The sequence below is a fragment of the Herpailurus yagouaroundi genome, unplaced genomic scaffold (genome assembly GCF_014898765.1).
Source record: "Herpailurus yagouaroundi ecotype Mexico unplaced genomic scaffold, PumYag 195, whole genome shotgun sequence".
NCBI classification, from domain to species: Eukaryota; Metazoa; Chordata; class Mammalia; order Carnivora; family Felidae; genus Herpailurus; species Herpailurus yagouaroundi.
The window spans coordinates 13,274,472-13,292,403 of record NW_024412426.1 but is presented as its reverse complement, the minus strand read 5'-3'; the positions used below and the strand labels follow the sequence as shown (position 1 = coordinate 13,292,403).

The 17,932-nt window shown below is 37.8% G+C and overlaps 1 protein-coding gene and 1 long non-coding RNA gene across 2 annotated transcripts; one reads left to right on the top strand and one right to left on the bottom strand.

Annotated features, from left to right (window-relative positions):
* The first annotated feature begins 1,033 nt into the window (after positions 1-1,033).
* Positions 1,034-9,165, top strand: PTGS2 (prostaglandin-endoperoxide synthase 2). Its single transcript, XM_040446616.1, has 11 exons — positions 1,034-1,087; positions 1,240-1,425; positions 2,370-2,486; positions 2,609-2,752; positions 3,652-3,795; positions 4,277-4,458; positions 5,136-5,219; positions 5,327-5,573; positions 5,858-6,144; positions 6,713-6,860; positions 7,005-9,165. Exons 2-11 carry the CDS (start codon positions 1,374-1,376, stop codon positions 7,412-7,414), a joined length of 1,815 nt encoding a protein of 604 aa, XP_040302550.1. The 5' UTR covers positions 1,034-1,087; positions 1,240-1,373; the 3' UTR covers positions 7,415-9,165.
* On the bottom strand, positions 2,595-14,803 carry LOC121011860 (uncharacterized). Its single transcript, XR_005781810.1, has 3 exons — positions 14,714-14,803; positions 5,391-5,566; positions 2,595-2,718 (listed from the first exon to the last, which is right to left on the bottom strand). It is a non-coding gene; the product is annotated as an uncharacterized LOC121011860 (long non-coding RNA).
* Between the last annotated feature and the right edge of the window lie 3,129 nt (positions 14,804-17,932).

The following is a 17,932-nucleotide window of genomic DNA, read 5'->3' as shown; positions in this document are numbered from 1 at the left end:
CACCAAAAGATATTAAATAAAAACAAAGGACAAAGAAATTCAAAATTGTCAAAATCATCCATCTTTTCCACTCAATTCCTCATCAAACCATGTTCCAAAAATGAGAATAGAAAATTTGCACTAATAAGCCCAGACAACTGAAACATAAATGCAGTGTTGTACTTTGATCCATTGCCACATTCATCATCTTGGAAAAGTGGTCAGAAAAGACAAAAAACCAAATTTTAAGGATCTTTTTCCTTTTATGTGTATCTCCTGCGAAGGGTTGCTAAGCAAAGTGAACCGCGCGCGGGGCCAAGAAAGAAATGCTTTAAAGCAGATGTTGTGGGCATTTAGCATCCTCGCAGACCCTGGGCGCCTTACCTTCCTGTTTTCATCAGAGGAGAGGAAACGTTATCGTGGTGATCCCTCAAGCTCAGATGGACTATTGACAGTATAACTGCTTAGGAGCAGTATTGTGGAGAGGAATTAACATTTTTTTCTGTCTCCAAGAAGCAAGGAAGGGGTGGGGGTGTGGAGAACAACATTTATGTGAAGAGCAGCTTAGCTTTGAAGTTACAGATATGTACTCTGACTATAGCTATTACATTTCATCCTGCCAAATTAAAAAAACAAAAACAAAAAACAATGTATAGATGTATGTATGTGCTGCATATACTCCAGGTTAAGGGTCGTCACTAAAGTGGTGACATGTTTGAAGTACATGACGTGTAAAACATGTCAGCCTTTCTTGGCCCCGTCTGCCCAGACTGTGACTCCTCCGGCCCCCCAAAGACCTGAGGATGAGACATGGGGGCGGCCGCGCCGGGGGATTCCCTGCGCTCTGGGACCTCCAGCCGCTTGGATTCCGGGAGAGGAAGCCGAGTGTCTCCCCTCCCCCCAAGGGAATCCGCCGAGGCACCGGGTCCGGAAAGCTCCGGGTCAAAGACTGAGAGAAAGGGAATCTGGCGCAAATTGCATTCTGGACCTGAGGGACTGAGGAAGGTGAAGCGGGAGATCGGAGCAAGAAGGGGGTCAATTCGCTTTGCACCCGCCTTGGGGAAGCCGAGGGCAGCTTCCCAGGTTTCCGATTTTCTCATTTGCGTGGGTAAAACTCCTGCCCCCACTCGGGTCTTACGCAATTAAGCAGACAGGGGGAGGGGGAGAGTTGGGGGGGTAAAAAAAAAAAAGCGGAAACAAATAGTCATGTCGTCACGTGGGCTTAGTTTTCACTCATAAAAGGAAGGTTCTCTCCGTTAGCTTCCAGTTGTCAAACGACTTGCAGCGAGCGTCAGGAAACGCACGGGAACTTCGCACAGCGCCACCTCCAGCTCCGCCGCGGGAGCCCAAATACGGCAACGCCTCCGCCCGCCCGCGCTCCGCCCGTCGCCGAGATGCTTGCCCGCGCCTTGCTGCTCTGCGCCGCCCTGGCGCTCTGCCGTGCAGGTGGGTCTGGCTCCCTGCACCGGGGAACCCTCGGTACCGTAACCCCGGACGAGGTTCCGCTCTGACCTCCCGGGTCCTCCCGGTACTGTGAACAGTCCCGGAATGGAGACGATGTTTGACTTGGTAAAGAGGTTGCACCATTGGAGTCCAAGGGAACTGGGTGTATATTCCACCTTTTGCTACAAGCTCTGATCATCATGAGCCAGTTACTTAACCGGTGTGGGTCTCACGTTTCTCATCTTGCTAAATAGGAATAGTGATACTAATTTGCAGATTGTTATTACGGTAAGACAGGAACAATCAATGTATGTGAAATGTTTGTGTGTGGTGCCTACTATTAGAGAATAGGAATCAATATTTTAAAAACAAGCTGTTTTTGGGGCGCCTGGGTGGCGCAGTCGGTTAAGCGTCCGACTTCAGCCAGGTCACGATCTCAAGGTCCGTGGGTTCGAGCCCCGCGTCGGGCTCTGGGCTGATGGCTCGGAGCCTGGAGCCTGTTTCCGATTCTGTGTCTCCCTCTCTCTCTGCCCCTCCCCCGTTCATGCTCTGTCTCTGTCTGTCCCATAAATAAATAAAAAACGTTGAAAAAAATTTTAAAAACAAGCTGTGTTTACATTGAAATTTACCCTAAATTTACCCTTTAATTTTGAAAGTGCTACTTTTTTGAGCTCCTTAAAAATGCTGAACATCTAAAATGTTACTAAGAAAAAGCTTAGCAACATGACTAATGTGGTTGAATATTGTTACCCTTATTGTTGAATGGGAGTTGGTATTTTCATTATGATCATTGTATGTGACAGGTTAAAAAAACTTTTCCCATGACTACATGTATGTTTCTTGTATTTATTAATATAAAGTTGACCTATAGTATGTAAAACAACTAAATGTTTAAGTCAAAATTAAGAAACTAAATGACTTATATCCTGTCCTTACTTTTATTGTAGCAAATCCTTGCTGTTCCAACCCATGCCAAAACCAAGGTATATGCCTGAGCATAGGATTTGACCAGTATAAGTGTGACTGTACCCGAACAGGATTCTATGGTGAAAACTGTTCAACACGTAAGTTTGCCCTTGGGTGCCCTCATTGGGACTGGGAATGTATCCAGTTATCACTTTACAAACTAGTACCTTATAATGGGTCCTGTTAATCTCTCCTTTTTTTTTTTTCTTCTTTTTTGCAGCTGAATTTCTGACAAGAATAAAGTTATTCCTGAAACCCACTCCAAATACAGTGCACTACATACTTACCCACTTCAAGGGAGTCTGGAACATTGTCAATAACATTCCCTTCCTGCAAAATATAATTATGAAATATGTGTTGACATGTAAGTACAAGTCCCTTTCTAAGGTTTTTAGCTTCTTCAAAGAAAAATGCACTTTATAGAACTTTAAGTTATTAAACCTAATCCTGAAATATATTTTCATTCTTGTTATAAAATGACTTTAGTTTTCCTTCTATCTTAATGGCCAAAAATATTGACATCTCAGTTTCATCTGGTTTAGAAAGTTCTGTCCCACTTCGAATTCTACGTACAATCCTGTACACCTCTTCTAAAGTCACTACTCTTGCCAGTTTGTGAAGGAAGTGTAGTCCACTTGTTTACTAAATGTCCATGGGCCATAGCATTGCATCCATTAAAATAAATGGTTAATCTGGATTTGGGTGAGCAAGAAAATAACTTTATTTCTAAAGTGGGTTTCATGCCCAGGTATTCCTTCGTAGGCCTCTTATGCAGTAAGTAGATGATTATTTGAAAACTCAAGATGGCTAGATCATGTTTGGGTAAAGTATATATACTTTATTAAAGATGCATTTTATTTTATTTTTTTAATGTTATTAATGTTTTGAGAGAGAGCATGAGCAGGGAAGGGATAGAGAGAGAGGGAGACACAGAATCCGAAGCAGGCTCCAGGCTCTGAGCCTGATGTAGGGCTCAAACTCACTAACCCGGAGGTCATGACCTGAGCCAAAGTGGAAGCTTAACCCACTGAGCCACCCAGGTGTCCCAAAGTGCATTTTAATGAATCATTCTTTCTGATTTTTTTAGTACAAGCAGCAGTGAGACTTTAAAGTGTAACTGTTTTACAATGGGTTATCTTTGGTTGTTGGAATTCAGTTCAGTCTTTAGTGCCACTTTGCCCATTTTACAGTAAAAATGAACGTTGGTGTGTCTTGAGTATGGGAAAAGATAAAACAAAATTTTTGTTTTCTTGAAAATTTCAGCCAGGTCACATTTGATCGAGAGCCCACCAACTTACAATGTGGACTATGGCTATAAAAGCTGGGAAGCCTTTTCCAATCTCTCCTATTATACCAGAGCTCTTCCCCCTGTGGCTGATGACTGCCCAACACCCATGGGTGTGAAAGGTGAGTGTGTGGGGGGGGGTAGAGAGGTGTTCATTGCAATAGGGACTAGATTGCTACCTAAAAAATTCAACACTGAACTGTAATTTGTTAATAAAAGCACTTTTTTTTTTTTTTTTTTTTTTTTGCTTTCTTATTGGGTATCTGTGGAGGGTTTTTGTTTTGTTTATTGTTGTTGTTTGATTGTTTTGTTTTGTTTTTTTTTTTTGAGAGTGTGACTTTCTGTAAACTATCCTATGAAAGTGAATGGGCATTTTGGTGTAATGTCTTCATGTTTTCAAATTCTTTCATTAATACTAAATTAATACCAGTTAAAATACTAGTTAAAATAGATAACATCATTCAATAAGGTGTTCCCTGTATCTTAGAATTTCCATTTGCATTATAACCCTGTTCACAATTGTATTTCTCCCACAAGTCCCCATTTACTATCTGCTTCCTTAATATGTAGATGAATTCTTATCTTAGCTTTCTCACTTTTCAGGCAAGAAAGAGCTTCCTGATTCAAAAGAGATTGTGGAAAAATTTCTTCTAAGAAGAAAGTTCATTCCTGACCCCCAAGGCACAAATATGATGTTTGCATTTTTTGCCCAACACTTCACCCATCAATTTTTCAAGACAGATCATAAGCGAGGACCAGCTTTCACCAAAGGACTGGGCCATGGGGTAAGATAGAATTAAATTGGAATTATAGCAAAAATCATACTGAGTGCTAATATTAAAGGCCATATATATATATTTGCTACACCAAATAATTACCCCTCTTTTTAAAAAATCCCCTGTCTATAAATGGAATTTCTATTCCAGAAATGTGTATTAATGGAATTTCCATTTTAATTCACTGGCTTAGTAAAAATACACACATGCACACACACATGCATACATACAGATGTTATAATTATTTGTAATTTGGCTCTTATATTTTTAGTTTAAAATATTAGCACTGTAAAAACTTGTCTCTTCAAACTTTTGTTGGTACCCTGATTATGCTGCTATTATGAGATTTTTGCTGCATTATTATTCCTTGGAATTCAATGACACAGTTTCAATTTATCAGTAAGAATTTTATATTAATAATACATTTTCTGATGCTTATTAAAAGAAATACCATACACTTATAGTAAAGCATATTATATACTTATAGCCTCCATATGAGATACAAATATCTTTAAACACAAGAGACATATATAGGTTTGTGGTGTCAGTGGATAAACGAATTAATTTAGTATTTTGTGGCTGTGAGAAAAATAGGTATTTTATCAAACTATTTAATGATAAATGATATTACAGACACTTTGTAGAACTTCAACGGTAACAAATAAAATTTTTCCATAATCTTCCAGGTGGACTTAAGTCATGTTTATGGTGAAACTTTGGATAGACAGCATAAACTGCGCCTTTTCAAGGATGGAAAAATGAAATACCAGGTGTGTGCCATTTGAGTATTAAGAATTAATGATGAGTCACCACTTACCCATATTTTAGAATCTGTAGTGGTTAAAATTTGACATTTTTATTATTGTTATTTTTTTAGATAATCGATGGGGAGGTGTATCCTCCCACAGTCAAAGATACTCAGGTCGAGATGATCTACCCACCTCATGTTCCTGAACACCTGCGGTTTGCTGTGGGCCAGGAGGTCTTTGGTCTGGTGCCTGGTCTGATGATGTACGCCACAATTTGGCTGCGGGAACACAACAGAGTGTGTGATGTGCTTAAACAGGAGCATCCAGAATGGGATGATGAGCGGTTGTTCCAGACGAGCAGGCTAATACTGATAGGTAAACAAGAAGAGAAGTGAATTTAAATAAAACCCTCTTCCCCAGAGACAACTAGTTACCTTTGATATGTTTTAAGTAGTTCTGGGAGACTGTAGTCAATGTAAAATCACATGCTCCAGATGAATTCAATCCTTGAGCATGATTGGTAATAGAAATACCTTTTGTTTGGATGGTATAAAGGAAAAAATACAAGTGAATACTGGATTAACAGAATTGCATTTCAGCTGCATGAAAGTTGGTAACCAGAGGATTAATGCTCTAATTTTTTTGTTTTGTGTAAATAGGAGAAACCATTAAGATTGTGATTGAAGACTATGTACAACACTTGAGTGGCTATCACTTCAAACTGAAGTTTGACCCAGAGCTGCTTTTCAACCAACAATTCCAATACCAAAACCGTATTGCTGCTGAGTTTAACACACTCTACCACTGGCATCCCCTTCTGCCTGACACCTTGCAAATAGATGACCAGGAGTACAATTTCCAGCAGTTTGTCTACAACAACTCTATATTACTGGAACATGGGCTTACCCAGTTCGTGGAATCATTCAGCAGGCAAATTGCTGGCAGGGTAAGCCTTATTATTGAAAAACGAAACAAAGGATTAGTAACTAGAATTTCTGCCACTGAAATGATTTTTCTTAAATTTACTGAAAGAGTAATTATTTTGTTAGTGAATTCTTTTCTTGAAAAAGAAGCCTACCTTTTTTTTGAAAAGTCTGAACTTGTAGTCTACAGTTATCAAACAGAAATATGCAGTCATCCCTTAAATATATTTTCAAAAACTTTCTATAATTATACAATCTATAGATCATAGAAATAAATATTCCTTAATTTTTTTAATGTGTATTTAGTTTTGAGAAAGAGAAAGGCAGAGTATGAGAATCCAAAGCAGAGAGCCCGACGTGGGGCTTGAAGTCATGAACTGTGAGATCACGACCTGAGATGGAGCTGTATACTCAACCCACTGAGCCACTCAGGCACCCCTAGAAATAAAATTTCTAAATTGGATAGTGTAGGTCTCAGCTGGGAACATCAGTCTTATCTACTTTGTACCCAAGGAATGAATGTTTTTAAGACAGAAATCACCATAAATATGCCTAAAAGTTTTGTCCTGTAACTTAATTCATTTTCCATAGGTTGCTGGTGGTAGGAATGTTCCAGCTGCAGTGCAGCAAGTAGCAAAGGCCTCAATCGACCAGAGCAGACAGATGAAGTACCAGTCTCTTAATGAGTATCGCAAACGCTTTCGGCTGAAGCCCTATACATCGTTTGAAGAACTCACAGGTGAGAAACTTCTTAAAAGAATCAAGGGTCAAATGGAAACAACAGAGAAGTTGAAAGCAAATTGAGCAAAGGATTAAAAGGATTAAAACGTTTTTTTGGTAAAGTTTTACATTGGTTGTATATCTGTCTTTGTCACCTTCACAGGAGAGAAGGAAATGGCTGCGGGGTTAGAAGCACTTTATGGTGATATTGATGCCATGGAGCTGTATCCTGCCCTTCTGGTAGAAAAGCCTCGCCCTGATGCCATCTTTGGTGAGACCATGGTAGAAATGGGAGCACCATTCTCCTTGAAAGGACTTATGGGTAATCCTATATGTTCTCCTGACTACTGGAAGCCTAGCACTTTTGGTGGAGAAGTAGGTTTTAAAATCATCAACACTGCCTCGATTCAGTCTCTCATCTGCAATAACGTGAAGGGCTGTCCTTTTACTGCATTCAGTGTTCAAGATCCACAGCTCACCAAAACAGTCACCATTAATGCAAGCTCTTCGCACTCTGGACTGGATGATATCAATCCCACAGTACTGCTAAAAGAACGTTCAACTGAACTGTAGAAGGGTATTAATCCTATTTATTTATTTATATGGACTATTTCTTTTAACTTAATTATTTAATATTTATGTTAAACTCCCTATGTTACTTAACATCTTCTGTTAAGGAGAAAGGGGTCATACTTGTGAAGATTTTCATGTCACTGCTTTAAAGATGTCATTCCTTCAGGTTAAAGGGGAAAACAGTTTTCATTCTTTTTTATAAACTGATGGGAAATGAGTTTGACATCCTTTTACTTGAATTTCAGTTTAAATTATTTATAATAACAAAAGCAAAGCTGTTTGGACATTTAAATGCTGGTCCAAGATGGCAAAATGCTGCAAGTTTTTTTTTCCAGTGTATACCCTGGGATTTCCAGTGTATCCTCCATGATGCATTAGAAGCAACTACCTGCACCTGTTCCTTTTCTTTTCTTCTGTTAGCCATTGTACTGGGAGAAACTCTCTTCTGATCAGTTTACTCCTTCTATTTTGTTTTCTTGATTTTAAGATCTGAGTTCATCTTTCGGTGGACTCTATTTTCTTTCTTATCATTTCCCTCTGTCTATATTTTCATATCTGAACTTTTGCAAGTTTTCAGGAAAACCTCAACTCAGGACTACTAGTAACTTAGCTCCTCTTAACAAAAATGAAAGAGAAAAAAAAAAACAGCCCTTATAAAAGCCTCTACAAAAGGACATACACTTATTTTAAGTGAAAAGCAGAGAACTTTATTTATAGTTAATTTTAACTAAGTGTAATGGAAGAAGCCTCTTTGTAGGCTTACATGTAGGCTTTGAACGCATTACGGAGAACTGCAGGGGGTTCTTGATAGAGGAAAGTTGTATTTCTATTCTAATGAATGTCCTTTCTTCTTGAAAAACAAAGCCAAACAATTCCTGAATAGTTCCCAGGAAGAACATGTTTCTTCTTTTCCACATCTCATTGTCAGCTGACATTTGCTGGTACTGTATACTACTTAATTTATTGAGGATTATTATTTATGTCTTGTTAGGACGTTATTATAAACTAGGTTTAGGCTGCAATCATTGATTTTTTTTTTCATTATGTGAGAATCAGTATATCTTCTTTGAGATTAACTCTCTAAATTACTATGTAAACTACAAGAAAAATTATTAGATTAAAATTTCTGAATAAATTTTCAGCAACCCAACTCTGGTATAATGAAATATGGAAGGTTTACCCACACACCAGCCCACAGAGAACACTGTGTCTCATTAGCCTGGATACACCACAAGACTGACCTTTTATACATTTTTTGAAGGACCTGTGGATCCTTCATTAATTCATTCAGCTATAACTTACTGAGGAGATGTGTGCAAAGCACTGTGAGTTTTAATATTTTTAAATCAAGCACTGATTACAGATGACATCAGTATTTGTAAATAATTGCAAAAGCATGTCTTTTAGGTAGAGAAATTGAAATTTCATTAAAGGAAATAACTCAGGGGATTTTTTAAGATTTTATGTTTAAAAATTTTATAGTTAATAAAGAAATGGTTAATATTAGAAGGGCTTGTATTAAAAACTGTTAACTTCATTGATTAAAAAAAAAAAAAACTTTTATTGACATCAACCTGCTGACCAAACCTAGGAATTTGGAATATAATATACAAAGGTTTTGGTGCCTAAGACAAATGTGTATTTAAATTAACTTAATGTCAAATGTAACTGTTGAAACAAATGCCTGTTTATTTTTATACTATTTAAGAATGGAAAAATCTCTTCTACAATAAATTTTGACTGTTTCCATATATCTTTGTCATAAGACATATGATTTCTCTAAAGCGCCGTACTTAAACCATTGTCTTGCATTCTCCTATCTATTCCAAACTAGACTGAACCTTAATGAAATGGTTCTGCCCTCAGAGAGAGACTTTCTAGGGTCACTATCTATTATTCTTGTTCATTGCAACACTGAATTGGAAAATGTGTGCTTTGTGCTATAGGAGATAGAACCAAACTTGTTTTCATTGCCTAATCTAGAAGAAGGGAAGAAAACCAAGTACACCAAAAGCAAAAAGAAGACAAAATTGCTAAGGAGGTACAAAATTAAAAGGAAGTTCAAAGAGGGGGATGTTATGTTCAGTTGGGCAAATCATTAATACCTGGCTGATGGACTTCTGTTGTACTCCTAATGTTGATATTTTGGTAATATCTACATGGACCACCTACTTAATCCTGCCTGGCTTTTCTCTTCCTTAGCCTTCTTCATTCCTGTGATACCTTCTTCCACCATTTCCTATGATTATCCATACCTTGATCTTATCATCAATTGCTGTACCATTTCCAAAATCATTTCCAAAATCTTGGTTTCAAGCATCTTCCTTGACTCACCTTCTAGCTCACCTATTTCAACACTCACACTTTAACATATAACTCTAACTTCACTGAGCCTACTGATCCATTGACCTCATCACTATTCATTACCCCACTTATCTCATTTCCTTCTGTAGGCATCGAGCTCAGTTTCCATTGCCCATCATTATATTCCTTCCTTCATTCTCTCCCTCTATTGTACTTTACTGGTGCAACGTGATTTCAGCCATCCTCCTAATCGGTTTATTTGACTTCTTACTAGCATTCAACGCAAATGCCTACAGTTTCCTTAGTGAAAGATTTTTTTTCCCTTGGTTTCATGGTCTGATACTCTCCTGGTCTTTCTCCACCTTCATGGAGTGCTATTACTCAGATTTTTTTTTTTAATTTTTTTTTTTCAACGTTTATTTATTTTTGGGACAGAGAGAGACAGACCATGAACGGGGGAGGGGCAGAGAGAGAGGGAGACACAGAATCGGAAACAGGCTCCAGGCTCCGAGCCATCAGCCCAGAGCCCGACGCGGGGCTCGAACTCACGGACCGCGAGATCGTGACCTGGCTGAAGTCGGACGCTTAACCGACTGCGCCACCCAGGCGCCCCTCAGATTTTTTTTTTTTAAAAATCTCTTCATTCTCCATTGTATAAATTGAAATCTCTTGATCCCCCTCTTTATCTGCCCTTATCTGGGTTAATCCCATACACACTCATAAATTGAGACATTAATTATAACTCCCAAATTTATGGCTGTAGAACCAATCTCCCAACTGTCAATGACAACCTATCCACTCAACCACATAAATTTAATAGCTTATTTTATAATCTCTGCCCTCTTGGCACCATATACCCAAAATAATAATCTTCAAAAGTTAGGTATACCACCACCTTCTTGTTCTCAAGCAAAAACCTCTCTTTTCATAATGCCCTTAGCCAATCCAGCAGCAATCTTGTTGACTCTAACCCACAAACAAATCCTACACCTGTCACCCTTTCTCTAACTCCAATACTACCAACCTAGTTGATGCAATTATCTCTCAATTGGTTTCCCTTCTTTTATTCTTTGCCTCATTCCAAACCATTTACCTTATAGCAATGAGACTGGTCATTTTCAAACATACATCAGATCGTGTTCCTCTCCTATTTGAAAAAGAGTGACTTCCTATTACACAGTGGACAAATCCAAACTCTTAACTATATCCTAGAAAATCTCAGTGATCAGTCCCCTGCCTAACTACCCAATCTCATCTACCATAATTTCCTACCCTTGTTCACTGTGTTCCCACCACAACATTTTTCTGATTAGCTTACCACCAAGGGTTCTCAAGCTGTTACCCCTGTTTAGAAAATTCCTTCTTCATATTTCCACATGGTTGGATCCTTCTCAACACCCAAATCTTGGCTCAAATTTCCCCTCTTAGAAAGGCCTCCTCCAAACACCTAAACTAAAGCAACTACTAAAGCTCTTTCATCTTCTTTCTGGCATTTATTTCTGTTATTACCTTGATTTGTATGTTTACTTATTATCTGTGTCCCATCACTAGAATTTCATGTCCAAGAAAGTAACAACCTGGTTTGCATCATTCACTGCTCTCAGAACAGTGTCTGATACTTAAAAGACATCACAAAATACTCAATAAGTGCTTAAGAGTAGGCTTCATGAAAGAAGCAGAATATGTGTTGATTCTTGAAGGAAGAGTAAGATCTTAGAAAGCAAAATATCCACTCTATAAAAATAGTTTGGCAGTTTCTTCTAAAACTAAAAATTATCTTACCACGTATATTAGTATTCTATTCATGCTATGACAAATTACTACAAACTTCATGGATTAAAACAACAAAAATTTATTATCTATAGTGCTGGAGGTCAGAAGTAAGAAATAGATTGTACGAGTTAAGATCAAGGTGTCATCAGGGCTGTGTTTCTTCTAGAATCGTTAGGGGAGAATCTGTCTCTCACCTTTTCTAGCTTCCAGAAACCACCCACATTACTTGGCTCATGCTCCCTTTCTCTATCTTCAAAGCCAGAAGGGCATCATCTTTTAATATCTCTGACCCTGATCCTCTTGCCTCCCTCCCATAAGAACACTTTTTATCACTTTGGGCGCATGAAGGTAACCCAGGAAAATCTCTCTTCCTCAAGATCCATAATTTTTTTCCACATATACAAAGTCCTTTGTGTCATGTAAAGTAACATATTCACAAGTTCTAGGGATTGGTGCATGGAACTCTTTGAAGGACCATTATTTTACCTACCACATTATACAATCCAGTAATTGTGCTCTTGAGCATTTATCCCAGAAAAAAATCATGCAAAAGTCTCTACATGAAGGTTCATAGCAACTTTATCCATAATAGCCCCAGGCAAAATAATTCAGATATCTTTCAAAAGGTTAATGGTTAAACAAACCGGGGCAAACGGTGGTATATCCGTATCATGGAGTACTATGCAGCAAAACAAATACAACTATTGATACATAAAACAAGTTGGATGGAACTCAAAGGAGTTATGTGAATGAAAAAAAACAAAGCCAGTCTTTCAAGTTACCTATTCTATGATTCTCTCTCTATATAACATTCTTGAAATAACAAAACTATAAGGAAAGAAAACAGATCTGTGGTTACCAGATTAGAAATTTCAAGGTAGCTATAGTTATAAAAGGGTAGCATGAGGGAGACTTGTGCTGACTGAATATTTTTGCAACTTGATTGAGGTGGTAGTTACACAAAGCTACATATGTGCCATAATGGCATAGAACTATGCACACACACTCACACAAATACATGTATGAATGGGGAAATCTGAATAAGAGCCATGGGTTGTACCAAGGTAAATTTCCTCATTTTGATATTGGACTATAATTATGTAAGATGTCAAAATTAGAGGAGGTGATATGAAGGTTGCATGGTACCTCCCTGTACATTTCTTTGAAACATCGTATGAATCTATAGTTATCTCAAAATAAAAAGTTAAAAGAAAAAAGGAAGAGATGTGATGCTATTCTTGGTGGCAAGAATAGGGTTATAGGCCATTTTTATATCATTTAGTTTTCCTAACCCTTATCCTAGACAATAGGATTGCCCTATCCTAGGACAATAGATTATCCTAGAGTGGACACCCAACCAAGCTGGGAAAGTAAAATTCTCTCTCACATAGTACTTGTATTGCAAGACATCGTTTGTTTATCAAGTTAAAATTTATTAGAAATGTTTGCTTCTCTTGCGGAACACTCTCAGAACAAGTTACTCACAATCCAAAGTTTTACTGTATATAGACATAGATAGATATCTTCGACATGTGTTAGAACTTATTTAATAATTGTATTTCAAAAACTTAATATCACAGACTTAGGAAACCCAGAGCTGCTTTATTTCCTATAGTTATCAACAAAGCTGAGGTTAAAAAAAAGAAAGATTAGAAATAACAATTGTTTCCCAATTCCATCTCCAATTCCAATGTACTATTAAGGACTCAAACTTTTACAGAGCTTAGCCACAGTCTGGCTATGAAGTAGAGGGGAGTTGTTTAAGATAAACAGTAAACAGTTTGATAAATCACTTACTGCTTTTTAATTCAGACATAAGTCATTACTTCAAGGACTCTCAATAATTGGCATTCAAAAGTGATCGGATTGCTTTCACTGTAATAACTAATTTAAATGCAGGGCGCCTGTGTGGCTCCACCACTGGTTGAGCCTCCAACTCTGGGTTTCACAGTTGGTGAGTTCAAACCCCTCCTGGGACTCCGTGCTGACAGCACGGAACCTGCTTGGAATTCTCTGTCTCCTTCTCTCTCTCCCCCTCCTCCACTTGTACACACACTCTCCATCTCTCAAAATAAATAAACATTAAGAAAAATACATGTTTAAAAAATAACAATAATAATTAATTTAAATGCCTAAATTAAGCGAAATTTATCTCAGCATTCTACGTAAATTCACTCAGAAAACTAAACGGTCAAATTGCCTTTGAGCGGAAGCCATGGAAAAACTTCAGAGAAAAGATCGTTATTTGATAAAATAAAGATCACAGGAACAGTTATCTTCAGTTTACTTCCCAATTTGTTTCCTAGATGTCTCATCACTGAAACCAAACGAAAGAAGTTTAAGATTCGAGTTGGTCTTGTGCCTCAGCCTCTAATGCTTCCACTTCCCCTGCCTCTGTGTCTTCCTGCAAGTGAACCCTGTCCAGAGACTCACTTGCTCTTTCATGTTCCTGATTGTTCCTAATAGGTGATGTGGAAGCATCATAGCGTGACTTTCCCTGGCTATTACTCAATACCTGTGCGTGATGACAACATTCACAAAACACAGGGTGGGGTATATTTTACATGCTCTTGAAGGAGTGTTTTCCACTTACACAGTACTCAGAAAGAAGCCAGAAGAAAGGCCAATTGGGTAAACAATCTTTCTCTGTAAGCAAAAAACAGTTGGAGATGATGCAAAGGGGAAGAATGTTTCTCTCACCCACACCCTGAAACCTACCACTTAAAATGTAAATTTTCTGTAACATTCTCATGGTGTATTTCATATAGACTTGACAACACTATTGAGTAATGTGCTAAACATCAGGCTACTGAAACGCTGTTTAAGTTGGAAGAAGCCTGCTTCAAAGACAGAGAATGAGAGCCTTGGAATCTCAGAAACACTGTAATTGTATTAAAGCTCCAACTTTGGGGAATTGAACATCAAATAGATTGCTGTGGCTGCCCCTTATCGCGTATTAATTCTCTTTACTTATTTAAAAGGTGATATGTATCAAAAATATTCTTAATAAAGTGAATTAGCATAAATAGATTAACTCAGAACGTGACTTCTATTTTATGTTTAAAAATTTATGGCATCACTTGAAATAGCCAGAGATATTCATGGGAATTATAAAACAATTGTGAATTTCTAGACTAAATTACTGAGATCTTACAAGTCCAGAACATGACTTTTCACATTCCTGATGATAATAACATGGTGGTGAACTGGCTAGATGCTTACCGCCAGGGCATGGACTTTGCAGTCAGGCGAACCCGGGCTCTTCCAATGTCAGCAGTGTGCTTACTAAGAGTCCCATGTTCCTCACCTTTAAAAAGGTAAAATGGAGACAGTTATGCCTACAGTAACTCTAGGCAAATGACTTTTTTTTTTTGGTTTTTGGTTATTTGTTTTTTATTTTTATTTACTTTTTTCTTTCTTTTCTTTTTTTTTTTTTCTTTTGAAAGAGAGAGAGAAAGAGAGAAAGAGAAATAGTCCCAAGAAGGCTCCACGTTCAGCATGGAGCCGCACCTGGGGCTCGATCCCACAACCCCTCATGACCTGAGCCAAAATCACGAGTCGGACACTCAACTGACTAAGCCACACAGGCACCCCCTCTTTTTTTTTTTTTTTAATTTCTCCATTTATATAATAAATAATGTTAATGATAGCATTGCACTGAGAAAATAAATCAGAAACAGTGGAAGTAATTTGAGGTTTTAACATTGACTTTCTGTGACATGAAGAATCAGAAATCTCTCTGAGTTTCATTTTCTTCAGTTTAGAGAAGGCTACATCATCTCACATCTGACTCCTAAGTTAACTTAATAACTACACATCCTGTAGTAACAATATACTTCTTGCTTTCTCAGTCAGTTTAATGGGTATAAGAGACTGGGTATAAGAAGCTTTACAGCTCAGGAAATGTCTATCCTGTCATACTATTATAAGAAACATTACTTAAAGTGTTTTTTACCTTGGTAGTTGTGGTAGACAGAATCATGCCCCCCACCTCCCCAAAGTTGTCCAAGTACTAATTACCGGAATCTGTCATATATTACATAACAAAGGCTGTGGATGGAATGAAGGTTGCTAATCATCTGACCTTAAAATAGAGATCATCCTGGATTACCTAATGTAATCATAAGAGACCTTTTATGTGAAAGAAGGAGGCAGAAGAGTCAGTGTCAGAGTGATGCAATATAAGACTTGACCAGCTATTACTGAAGATGGAAGAGAACCAAGGATGCAGGAACTTGGGAAGCCTGTATAGCTGGAAAGGGCAAGAAAACCTCTTCTCCCCTAGAGCCTCCAGAAAGGAAGGCACACCTCAATTTTAGCTCAGTGTGACCCATTTAGGACTTCCAAACTATAGCTCTGTGAGATAATAAATTCGAATTGTTACAGCAGCTGTAGGAAACTAACATAGTAGTTGCTGAGGACAGAGAAGAATAGATGGGGAGTAATGGGACCCACCTCTTATACTGGGAAGTATGTATATAAATTACTCAACATAGATACATACAGATGGTCCCCCACCTACAATGATTCAACTTAATGATTTTTCAACCTTAATGATAGTGCAACAGTGATGTGCATTCACGAGGAATTGTACTTCAAGTTATGAATTTTGATATTTTCCTGAGCGATGCTCTCTTGTGATGCTAGGCAGCAGCAGTGAGCTACAGCTCTCAGATGTAATCACATTATAAGTCAAGAAGGATTTGTACAACAAATTGTATATTGCATGTCGAACTCAGTCTCTTTCTAGTACATGTTAATGTTATGGTCCCTTTTGGACCTGCTTCTTGTATCCCACAGACTGGGAGGGTATGTGCTTCTTGCTTCAAGGCCCTTGTTATTTGTCTTAGGTCTTGTCTTACACATTTGCTTTAAGTATAATCTTTAAGCTCATATAATCATCAGTGAATTGAATTTCTTCAGAGATTTCCCCCTTTTTTGGATTCTTGCTGCAAAAACTGGCTGTAGAGTTGATCATCTTTCTTACCTTTAGGCTCACTCTGCTATTTCTCTTTCAGATCAATCCCAGTCTATGTGTATGAATTGGAGGAGATTTTAAAGAACAATGTAGAATTTCTTTCTTGAAATTAAAATTGAAGATGAAAGCTTCTATGTTTATTGTAGCATTATTTATAATAGCCAAGGTATGGAAGCAACTCAGGTGTCCAACGATAGATGAATGGATAAAGAAGATGTGTATATATACATGGTGGAATATTACTCAGCCATAAAAAAGAGATCTTGCCATTTGTGTCAACATGGATGGACCTAGAGGGTATTGTGCTAAGTGAAATAAGTCAGACAAAGAACAATATCATACAATGTTACTTGTATGTGGAATCTAGTATATGTGCTGCCGAAGCGAGCACACTTGTATGTGGAATCTAAAAACCAAAACGAATAAACAAAGCAACCAAAAGCAGAAATAGACCCATAAATACAGAGAACAAACTGATGGTTGCCAGAGGGGAGGATGGGCAATGTGGGTGAAGGGGAGTGGGGGGAGTAGGAGATACAGCCTTCCAGTTATGGAATGAATAAGTCATGGGATAAAAGGCACAGCACAGGGAATATAGTCAACAGCATTGCATGGTAGCAGATGGTAGCTATACTTGTGATGAGCATAGCATAGTACAGAGTTGTTGAATCACTATTATATATCTGAAACTAATGTCACATTATGTGTCAACTATACTTCAATTTTTAAAAAATTGAAAATGAAAGCCTCCACTTGTCCACTTGCAAAATAAGTGCAACACTGCTAAATTTCATCCTTTCCCCAACATAATGTCAACTCATAATGAGAAAAAAACTGATTAGATACTTCATGCCCAATATCCTGCAGCTTTAATAAGGTTCAGAAGGAGGCAAGTCAAACTGGGCATAGTGAAATTAAAAAAAAAAAAGTTTTTAGAGTCAGAAAAAAATTGTGTGTTCAATAAATTTACCTCTCTTCAACTCTTCCTTATTATTCTGTGTTTTACTGAGTCTTTTTTACAGAATTATGGTATTCATTTTTCTATTCTTAGCATGAAGCTCAGTACTTTAAACATCCAAAATACCTCTTACTAGCTTTTTTTTGAGTGGATATGCCACATCTACCCTCAAAAGAGACTTTCAAACCAGAGAACTACATCACTCTGGTAAGATAGAGTCTTACCATAGTCTGTCATAGTGCTGTCATAGGCCGTTTTTAAATCTGATAAAAGCTATGCACCTAAAATAAAAAAATAGGAACAACACAAAAATTGTCATACAGTTTCAAATAGTTCTTTAAGCTCTTGAACATGACCCAAGTTAAGAATCTTAGGGCAGTGGATTATTCTGTAGTAGAAGGGAATCTGTAACAACTTAGAAAAGACTGAGGAGACATATACAAGGAGGGAAGGTAGTAATGTCCCAGAAAATGCTTTCAACTGAGAATCAAGTTTTCCCATGAAT